The sequence below is a fragment of the Alosa pseudoharengus genome, unplaced genomic scaffold (assembly GCF_046254945.1).
Source record: "Alosa pseudoharengus isolate Yale_2024_CS ecotype anadromous, Long Island Sound unplaced genomic scaffold, YU_APseudo_1.1 YU_APseudo_1.1_scf_18, whole genome shotgun sequence".
In the NCBI taxonomy this organism is placed as follows: Eukaryota; Metazoa; Chordata; class Actinopteri; order Clupeiformes; family Clupeidae; genus Alosa; species Alosa pseudoharengus.
Genome location: NW_027468650.1, coordinates 34,064,497 through 34,075,750, shown reverse-complemented (window position 1 = coordinate 34,075,750; position 11,254 = coordinate 34,064,497). Strand labels below are relative to the sequence as shown.

At 43.0% G+C, this 11,254-nt stretch overlaps 1 protein-coding gene across 2 annotated transcripts; it reads left to right on the top strand.

Annotated features, from left to right (window-relative positions):
- Positions 1–174: 174 nt before the first annotated feature.
- vapa (VAMP (vesicle-associated membrane protein)-associated protein A) lies at positions 175–11,195 on the top strand. Of its 2 annotated transcripts, XM_076291035.1 has the most exons (6): positions 178–341; positions 3,312–3,464; positions 5,380–5,483; positions 5,999–6,079; positions 8,440–8,619; positions 9,986–11,195. In XM_076291035.1, exons 1-6 carry the CDS (start codon positions 284–286, stop codon positions 10,142–10,144), a joined length of 735 nt encoding a protein of 244 aa, XP_076147150.1. In that variant the 5' UTR covers positions 178–283; the 3' UTR covers positions 10,145–11,195. The 2 variants fall into 2 exon arrangements, with proteins under 2 accessions (XP_076147151.1, XP_076147150.1); XM_076291036.1 differs by lacking the exons at positions 8,440–8,619; positions 9,986–11,195 and adding an exon at positions 7,338–8,433 and having other exon boundaries at positions 175–341.
- The last annotated feature ends 59 nt before the right edge of the window (positions 11,196–11,254 follow it).

Below are 11,254 nucleotides of genomic sequence, written 5' to 3'. Positions count from 1 at the left end.
AGCTGACATGCATGACATCAAAAGAATGCAATGTCCCTCAGGCTTCATTCACCATGGATTCATCGATTTAAGTGAGATTAAGCCTCGCATTTCTTCATCTGATGCTTTTGTAATCACTAAATTACACTTTTACCTGGGCTCTTTTCGACGGTGACGTGCATATTGATGCGCGCCGCCGACACTGTACTCGTGTGCTCGTCCCCTGGCCTGGTGAAAGTCGGTGCGCTTTTGGCGAATACGTTTACTCGGCTCGGCAATCTGTAGCTAATACTTGATAGCAGACATGTCCAAATCGGAGCAGATCTTAATTCTTGATCCATCGACTGATCTCAAATTTAAAGGTACGGCAACATTATCCTTATTTCTTGAATGAGCAGTTTTTGGCAGTGGATTAGCTGGCTGGCTAACTTAAGGCTAGCTAACAACTTCTCCCAGCTAGCTAGCTCGCTCGCTCACTAGTAGCTAGCAATACACCGGAGAGATAATATTACAACCCCGATAGCCACCTGTCAATGGCCGCCGCCATTTTGCGAAAAGGAGCGGGGATTTTAAGGCCTTCCACTAGCAGGTCTAAATACTGCATTCAGTTCTGTTGATTCAGTACATTCGTGGCAGCTGTGTAACTGTTTAAAGACACTTGACTGGCTGACTGTCTAGGACAACTATAACGTTATATTGTCCTTGCCAAACTGCCGATTGTGCTGAAGCAAGTTGAAGAGATCACCGTGTGCACTGACGTTTGCTATCACCTAGGTTAGAGTTTGCAAGGTTAGCTAATCTTGCTGACCCTAGCTAGCTAAGTGTACAGCGAACCAGCTAACGTTTACGTTACAGGCTTTAGCTAATTATGGGACTAGTTGAGTAGTAAATGTTAACGTTACCTATTAAGGCCACCCAGTCTTCCCGTATGCTTTGGCTGTGTAAGACGTCTAACGTAAACGTAGTTAGCTAATGGTTGGTAATGATAATGATTGGTAGCATTTAACGAAGTTTGTTATGCTCTGTGACTGAAATTGTCAATGGCAACCTGGCTGATTTGCTCTCTGCCACCTGGTGAAGCGGTAACTAACGTTCAAACCTAGCAGCTAAGCTGAATGGAACTCAACATAACATTAACTTAGAATATCATAACGTTACCTAATAGTTAGCTAAATGTTAATTTAAAGCTGTTTAATGGGAACGGCAAAGTTAAGTTGCCAAGTTAACGTTTTATGTTAATAGTGTTAACGCGTTAGCTAGATGAACATATATGGCTACGGAGTCTAACCTTAGCAATGTGCTGTTTCAACACAAGTGCTGTCGGTTGGGGATTCATGTTCGGTGCAGGCCAACTAGTAGCATCAGTGGCCACTTCCGATATTAAGCTAAACCTTTACAAGTTGGCCTAGCTATGTTATCTACTCGTCGTTATCTAGCTATTCATATCTCGTCTCGATTGCATTGAAATAACATCAGCTAAAGCAAACATTCAGAGGTTGTTGCTTTTTCACGAGGACAGGTTGGCATGGGAGAAAAGCCCTCATAAGTCCTAAGTAACTTAACCTTTGTCATCTAGTAAGGTAGGTTATTAACGTTAGCTATCATCGACAGGTAACGCTAGTTTATCGATCAAACTGTAAATAAGGTGACGTTAGCTGACATCCTTCCTTAGTAAATGTATAATTTCTCACTTCAGTAGTGTTTCGTCGATGTTTTGTGTGTAAATGTGGGGTTTGTAACTTGTTTTTTTCCTCTAACTGGGACATATTATTTTGCTTGTGGAGTTAAGTTGAATCACCTGCCCTGTACTTTAGGTAGTTAAGTGAACAGTGAGTTTGTTAGGCTCTAAGTGTGAATGTAATCCTATGTGGAGAAGTGGTTATGTTGGTCATATGCTATGTGTGAGACAAAAGGGAGCTTATAAGGTGGCCTTCGCATAACTTCCAACCGCCCATGTTCCTGCTTTTCACCAAAACTATGAGTCAACTTGTTTGAGGGAACGCTGGGTGTAGCACTGAATTGTGGGAATTTGACAGTATGGCCTCTTTATTGTTGTTAATGGACTGACATTGCAACATTCAGCTGTTTGAATACCTTGTGACTTTCTCGAGGGAAGTTGCCTAGATGTCCCTCAGCAATTTCCTAAACCATTCATGGGTGAAGTGTGATTGAAGTTGAATGTGAAGTCTTCATTCTGGATAAAGCCAACAAAAATGATGCACTAATAATTCAATATTGATTGGGCTAGCAGTTAGAGGAATGCATTACTAGTTTCTGATAAAGAAGAAACGTTGAAACACAACATAATTGTGCTTGTTTGAATTTGTTTCTTATACATTAACACTGAGTGAATTGTGGAATTTGATATGTGGAAATGTATTGTATATTTTGCATATTGAACCCAATCAGCACTTTTTTCTCATGTGAATATGATCTGAACAAGGTTTTTCACACATCAGCTGTGTCATTGGCAAGCCCTATGCACCAATTTGGTTTTATGCAAGCATAGTCAAAACACATGTTAAGCATACTCAAACATGCACATAGGTAGTCTTGCATTTGGCTCAGAATTGCGCTGACTGGCTAGCTTTCATGGTGAAAACAAATGTTGGGGCCTCAAGTCAAGTCACATTTATTTATATAGCACACTTAAACGCAATGCAATTGACCCAAGGTGCTCATAACGTGCTTACAAGACATGAGACCCTGACCCCAAGGAGTGAAGTGGTTGTGACAAATGTTATTCTTTGAATTTGTCTACATGTAGGAGGCATAAGGGCTACTATACACTGACTGTCTATACTGCACCTCTGCACACACTGCTTTATGGACTCTGTGACTGCTCCCGCACACAGTTGCGTGCGTTGCAGTGCTGGAGACGCACCCTGTTCACTTTACATGGGCTTACGTCATCCGTTGCCGAACTGAATTGTGGGTCCGTTGCGTCGCATTGCTCCCGTCGCTCGCGTTGAGAAGTTCAGCTGTTGCTGCACCAACGGACGGCACCAGCCAATCAAATTACGAACAAGCGAACAACAGACGGCACCAGCCAATCAAATTACGGTTATACCTATAAGTAATTTGCATAGCTACCATCAGGAACACCCACTGGCGTGCGTTGACGGAACGCAACTGTGTGCGGGAGCCGTAACAGGCTTGATGTGTGAATGTCTTAGGCCTATGCACTGTTCTCAGTTCTTATTCACCTGTGAGCTGTGGGAAATCCCAGTTATTAAACGATTTAGTCTATGTGCTGTCAGTCATCATGTTTGTGTGTGCACCGTAGACCCAGCTCTTCTTTTTCCTCATCATCTTCTCTTTGTGTTTGGCAGGTCCCTTCACAGATGTCGTGACCACAAACCTCGTGCTGAGGAACCCCTCAGACAGAAGAGTATGCTTCAAAGTGAAGACCACTGCACCGCGGCGGTACTGTGTACGGCCGAACAGCGGTATCATTGACCCAGGGGCCGCCGTCACGGTCTCGGGTAAGAGCTGCCTGTCCCTGCCGAAATACCGTGTTCCAAGTCATCAGGAGTCAGGGACCAACATATTACATTTCAAGGCCATCAATTTTTAAATGTGTGATTGCCCAGCAATCATATCTAATGGTCTCACTTGCAACTGACATCATCATATCACTTAGCTGTCTAATTTGAGTACTGTTGATTCTGTCAGTCTGAATTGGACTGTGTGACAATGCTGTGTCAGCAACTAAATCGGAGTAGGATAAATTGACGCTTTTACTAATATAGTCTTGCCAAGTCGTGCCAAATGTAAGTTGAATAAATGACAAGTTCTTGCCATATTACACTAACCGATACGGGAGACTGAGGTGGCAAAACTGGCCTTGCATTCATTTCAGGATAATATTACCTGTTGTTGGCATGTTTATCAAGTGATGGTGTTACAATCAGAAATCTATTCATGGGCCCACTTTAAATGTAGATGCATTTAAATGCAAATGTTCTACAGTAACCACATGGTCATGCATCAAGAAATGTAATCAACTGGACCCTGTGGTCGTCAAGCAGTAGGCTACACAAGAGAGGACTGGGGAATGAGGCGGTCGTAGCATAGTGGCTAATGGGCTAGGATGCTACTGCCTGAAAGGTTGTGGGTTCAATTCCTGGCTTCCACCGTTGTGCCCTTGAGCAAGGCACTTAACCCCAAGTTTGTGTGGGGAGAATGGCCATATGGCAATATAATTGACATATATAAGTCTCTTTGGAGAAGGGCATCTGCTAAATGAGTTTTTTTAAGTCGCTGACAAGCGTTTGTCTAACCAGTTTTCAACACAATTAGCACAGCATCGGCCTTTTGTGGCCATACCATTCACACATTTCACGTTTTCACACAATATGCAGTCAGTGAACACATTTCCACAATGCTTACATTTTCTTGACAGACAAGCTATACCTCCCAACAAAACTATGGATTGTTTTTGTAGTATTTACGAATGTTAACACACAACATCCCACAATAGCAAACACAATATTCCAAACCTTAGATACAGTATAAAAACCTCTGCTTCTGCTACCAAATGGTTTTATCCCAGGTGCATCGCCTTGGATAATATCAGATGCGATGTTGATGAAAACATGTGGCCTAACTCTGTAGATCGCAGAGATTAGATACAGTAATACCCCCTTTTTATCTGGGCTTTTTGCTGTTGTTTTTTGTTCAGAATGCTCTTGTGTGTTTTTAATGAATATTTTGTTCACTGTAAGCAATACTGTAAAACTTTTTCTGCTCCATCATACTGTAAACAGTATTTCTACTGTACCTCCTGTAGTAAACAGTAAAGGGGAAACAACTGATTTGCTTTTTACTGGAATGCTTTTGAATGTGAGCATTACATGTGGCCATACAGTTCCCAACCAAGAAATTTAGCTTAAAAACGGTGGATAGCATGTTTTGCATGCAAATACCTATAAAACTGAAACATAAAAGTCTATGCAGTTATTGTAATGTCAACAATAGCCAGTATTTTGAAACCTGGTGTACTTTGATTGACTGCATGTACCTTGTGAAGAGAAAACAAGTGTTATTCTTTGACAGAATAATTTCATTTTGAGTCAGATTTCCAGTGTTTTGGTAAAGTTAGTGTGTGCAGAGAAAGATATTTTCTGTTTTGAAATGAAGAGTTAGTATATATTTAACAACATGTGTTTTTGAGAAGAAAATTATCCATTTGGCCAATTGTGTTTTGTAGGTGTGAGTCTGTGTTAAGAGTTTAGAAAAAATATCTGAAGTATGGGTAAGCGCTTGTTAGCGATTGAAAAAAAACTGTAATAAATGTAAGTGTAAATCTAGAACTAGATATCTAACGAGTCAGAGTTTTGCATTTGTTGCATGTCTTGCCACATGGTATTGATCACAGCTCTCTCTTTTCCTCCATAGTAATGCTGCAGCCGTTTGACTATGATCCAAATGAAAAAAGTAAACACAAATTTATGGTGCAGACCATTTTCGCACCTCCCAATGTCCCAGACCTTGAAGGAATGGTAAGAATCTCTGCTAAGCTCTTTCTGTTGACCGCGGCTTCTAGCCTCAGCCGCTGTATGACTTTGACAGTTCAGTAAAAAATGGGTCTCTTCAGTTTTGCAAAACAGAAAAATCATTGAGCATGTGTTTTTCTGCAATTCAAGACATTTGACAGTAGATGGCAGTATATGTATTTACCATTGATTTCTTGGATAAAACAATAAATAAACTAATGGATGTTCTTTCTTTAATTGTTAATGAATCTTTAACATGCACAAATTTCCTATTAAAATGAAATGTTAATCACCCGACTTCATCTCGGCATTATATCATGCAGAAACAGTCAGTGACGTGGTGTATATTAGTGAAAACCCTACTGTTAATGACTTGTACAAAGGAGTACCCATCTATCATAGCGCTCGACAGTTTTACTGAATCATTGACCCGTGTCTAATAGGAAATATTAGTAGATCACTAAGATATTATGTTATTTATCAAATGCATGGCACAAAACTGACATGTCTACATCTCACAGTGGAAAGAGGCGAAACCAGACGACTTGATGGACTCCAAGCTGCGATGCGTGTTTGAGATGCCTTCTGAAAACGATAAAGTGGTAAGTGGAGACGTCCGTATGGGCGGACTGCTGCGACGCGAGCGCAAGCCGCTGGCCTGTTAGCGGCGCCCTGGAGCTCCATGCTCTGTGTGCCGCTGCTGCTGCTGCTGCTGTTGCTTGTGATTTAGCTGTGGTTTCAGGGCTCTTTTATAATGCAACACACTCTGGTCCTCACAGAGACTCTCACGCTGCTATGGCACGTCCTACAAGGCTGCTCTGCTCTCTGTCTCTCCTTCTCTCTCTTGTCCTGACTGTAGGTGCATCTTTTCCTCTTCATTCACATAGGTACAATCATTAATGGAGGCTATGCACATATTGCTTTGAACAGCAGAGTCCACTAACATCATGATTACAGCCATTATCGTTTCTCTTTTCCATTAACCTTCATTAACCCTGTGCCATAAAGTCCACATCCTTAAATGATGGCTTAAAGATGCAGTCTGCAGTTCGGTTTCATAAAAGGTTGATGATGTTTGCACTCGACGGGCACTCAAATTGCTCCCCACCCTTTTGTGCTGCGGAAGTACCATCTTGATTAGCTGGGACTGTCCAGGCCTGGTCCTCTAAGTTGGTTTCCCAGTTACAGAGGCAGAGCTGCAAACACAATAGAGGTGTGTTTGCAACTGCTGACAGCCGTCTGTGCACAGTTGTTGTATCCCACGTCGTGTTGTGTAATGTTACATTTTGGTTTGGTTGTTGATTGTCCACGGTTGGAATTTCCCTACATATAGTGCAAGGAATTGAACAGCTCTACTGAAAAAGAGTGCCAAAGCTGAACAGTCAGCTAGGAGGACTGTGAGGAATAATTCTCTAAATTTGACAGGAAGCATATGCTATTGAAATCGCAGACTGCACCTTTAATGTAGAATGTTCTCCAGGGTCCCACTACACTGTAATGTGTTGGTCCTGTCCTTGATCTGAGTCTGTCCTTGATTAGGGTGTGAGGTTGATGATGATCTCATCTCAAACATTAAGGGAGAGCTGAGTGATGAGTTCCTCCTCTCCCCGCAGAGAGTTTTATCGTGAGGAAACAATACAGTGTTTTGGGAGCCTTGGATCAGCATTGAGACTTGCCTTTGTCAATCCATGACTCCAGTCCGGTATCTTTTGCACTAGGTGTTTGTGCTAAGGGCCTTTGTAGCTGTTTAAAGATCTTCTGTAGACCCTGCTTGTGATTTGCATGTTGCTTGTACCCCCCCCCTCCCCTTACCCCTCCATACACTCCACCCTTTTGCCTGGCTGGCACCCACCCCACCAGAACCTCAGGAGCAGGCCCATAGGGCTCAACACCCCCCAGTACACCCCCAAGGTGCCCAAGTACCTCAGCGACAAGGCCGCCATGACCCCCGGCGACTTCTTCACCCCGCTGGGCCGCAGGGCCGTGTGCGACCCCCAGGAGGTGGGCGACATCCCAGACATGCCTCAGCAGGCCAGTAGAGTGAAGGGCAGGAAGTGGAAGGTTTGTGGCAGGGAGACAGAGGTAGGGTCATGGGTAAGGCTTTAGATCAAAAATGGCAGGATGCAGCTCTGAGCGAAGCTTACATTTCCTCTTTATAACTCAGAGCCTGTTTGTAGTATGTCTGAAAAATCCCTGATGAAGACTAATGTAGGGATAAAAATGCAAGGTTGCTTTTCAACACATGCCATGTTAGCCAACTGCTGATTTGGCCTTATAGGCAGTTAAAAATGTCAGTGAAGGGGAAAATCCTACGAAGTCCTATGAGGATTCGGCACAAAATTATCAGCTAATTTACAGACTTACAGGCTAAATTAGTGGTTATTCACTTAAAAAGCCCTAGCAGATGAATCAGAGTTCTTCTCCTGGAGAGTAATTAACTCCAGCCGCAACAGAAACATCACAACGCCTCACACACATCAATGAAATTGCTCCTAATTAACCATGAAAGAAAAACTGGAGTGTTTGTCTGGCATGTTTGCCTGTGAATTACCAGAGTGCGTCTGTTGTGGTGTTCCTCAAATCTGGCATCAAAAAAAAAATCTGACGAATTTGAAGAAGAAAACAAAAAACAATGCAATGACTTGAAGAGCAATGACCACTAAGGGAGGTTAGGAGATGCATAATAAAGCCTTAGGACTCTTAGGATCTGATTTGAGGAACCCCACTGGGAAGGCTTGCTCACAACCAGAGGTGGAAAACTAGCTTCAGAAAGTTGAAGTCCTACCATGCACTGGTTCATTGGAGAGAGTATTTCATTAGCCTACCAAGCTGTAGAGTTGTGTTAATTAGAATCAGCCGGTTTAGCGAATAGTCGGAAATGGTGGACTTTTGCTTTCTGGCGCCGTAGTTTTTCAGGGCCCTTGCACCCCTCTCAAGACTCTCACCTTGCTGGTCCTTGCAGAATGATGTCGACGTAACCAAATCCGCACCCGCCCTCCACGTGTCCAAACCGGACGGCACGTCGGCCCCCAAGCCCGCCAGCTCGTCTCTGGACGACACGGAGAGGAAGAAACTCCAAGAGGAATGCAAGAGGCTGCAGTCTGAGGTGGCGAGAATGGCAGAGGAGAACAGGCAACTCAAGGTAACCTTCAAAAGTTGTCCAGGTTGTACAGGGTTTTTTTTTTTTTTTCTTTGCAAAAGTGAGGAAGTGAGGAAGTGGACGTGATTGCATTCCTGTCCACAAGGTCACTTTAGAAACTATCTTGGATGTCTCAGCCCCTCTTGTTTTGCAAGTCATGTGCTTTTGAGGTTTTTCAGCATTTTATTCATCACCCATCATCCATATTATTCATAATCCATCATTGCAAGAAATATAATTGCACGCAACGCCTTAATGTGTGAATCATGTGTGATCTTCATAGCAAAGGCTGTAAGCCATAAGCGTGTTGAGATCAAAATGTTCCATGTCAGCACGTAGCTGTTTTCTTGCACATTCACTTACGCAATGAAATAGATAGACTCTTGATTGACTGAAGAGATGTTTTTGGTGGTGTTGATCTTCCTGCTGTTCTATTTCTCATTGATGCCTGGCACACACAGATGTACCCAGCATTTCTACGGAGGCAAATATCAGTTTGGTCCCACCATTTTGTTGTAAGGCTCTCTCTTCACGATAATACAAATATCAGAAAAATTAGTTCCCCTCCATGTAAGACCTATTGAGTGTAGTCATCAGGATTGTTGTCGTTCATCTAAAATGGAATTAATTTGTCGTAATGTCCAGTCTTTACATACTTGTCTTTTCTAGATACCAGGAACTTCGATAGGACTTGATAATCTGTTGTCAGAAGAGAGCGTAGAGCGTATGCAAGTCAGATCGTCTCTCTTCGTTGGCATTCTATCTGTAAAAACCAAATCTTTAAGTGCTACACTGCGGTAAGCACACATTGGCGTTTCAAGCTTTTCAACTCTTTGGCAAGTAGCGCTTGGAGAGAAAGGCAGGGCCGGGAGAGACGGCTGAAGCGAGAGGCACAGAGGTGGAGGAACAGGAGATTTAACATTCCTCCACATCAGTATCCTGAGCGCCGAGCTCACGTCAGGATGGGATTTGATGTCTGAAAGGAGGGCTTCTGAAACATAGTCACGATTTGAGATGAATCATACATTTGCAGCACCGGAGCTGGGCTTGTCAGTGCGCTGAGCGTGGAGAGGTTTTGCCACATCTCGCCGCTTACAAGTTTTCTTTTCCGGTGCGACACAGGTGTAGGGACACGCATGGTAATTACCAGCCGTCAGCGCTCCTCTCTGATATCCTTCCTCTGTTTATTCTTAGAGACAAAATGCTACCTATGGCAAAGCTTTAATGCTCCGACTTTGTCAAAGAACCAGCATTTTAGCAGCTGTGTACCTTTTAAATGCAGATGCTTTAAACACTTGAAGTCGATGCAGAGTTGTGAAGTTGTGTATACAGGCTGGCTCACAATATGCTCTCCCCCTGTTTTCTTCAGGATGATGGGTTGAGACAGCGCAAGGCCCTGCGACCTGACAACATGGTATCAAATTCAGCCATGATGAGTAAGCAACAGAGCTCCAGCTCCCTGCCCTCACTACTCGTCGTCATCGCTGCCATCTTCATCGGATTTTTCCTGGGGAAGTTCATCTTGTAGATAACGAGAAAGGCGAACTACAACCGTCTGTACCCGACCTGCACCCTGTACCCCCCCCCCCCCCCCCCAAACCCCCTTTCCCCAGTGTTTTCCCAACCTGGAGGGGGTAACGACGACAACACCAACAAAAAAACAAGAAGAAGAAAATGCCGCCACGTGTGGTCTCATTCAACCCAAAGTCATCAGTGGTTAACATGGTCCGTTGTGGTCCACACACACACCTGTGTACACAATCATCACACGGGCCCTGCCACCTCCTCCACGTCACGCGGTTATTAAACAGAGAAGTGCATATACACACACACACACACACACACACAGAAACAAGTACATGTGATCTCACAGATGAGCTGAATGAAGGTTATCCTATTGTTTTTGTTTTTGTTCTCATTTACAGTTTGTTTTGTGGTGAGGGATTGGGTTTTCAAGGGCTGGTTGGAATGAGTGGGAAAAGGAAAAAAATCTTCCATCTGTCACAGCAGCAGTAGCACGATAAGGGCGAGGTACTGTGTAGACCTTGGTGGGGAAATTTCACAATACAATAAATAATACATCTGAATTGTTCTTTCTCTCCCTCTCTCTCCGTCTCTTTCTCTCTATCTTTCTTTCTCTCTCTCTCTGTGGTTTTAATGAGAGTGGCACAGAATGTTTTAAGTGTCTTGTACATGTTATTTTAATCTGTTGAAGAAATAATAAACCAATACTCTAAAGAAATAACTGTAAAAGACTTTGCTTCGTGTTGCTCTATGGGGTTCGACATCAAAATGCTCCAGTCAGTTCTGAAAATGTTTATTTTTCTCAATGAATGTGAAGACTCCACCTGGAAAATGGGTGCTTCTTCCCCTGTACATGTTCTTTTTTTCTGATACCACATAGACACAAAAACATGGCTTCCAAATATTATTTGTTCTCATTTCGATTTATCCTTCCATAAATTGAATATCCTGACTTGTGTGAGGCAAATGTTGACTGAAGAACTCCATGCTTTACAATCCTGTCCCATGATATTTAACATGAAATAAGATTAAATAAAATATCTAACATTCTTTAACATGTCTTCTTTTCTCTTTGTGTTGCCTGTGTGTGTGTGTGTGTGTGTGCTTTTCAGAC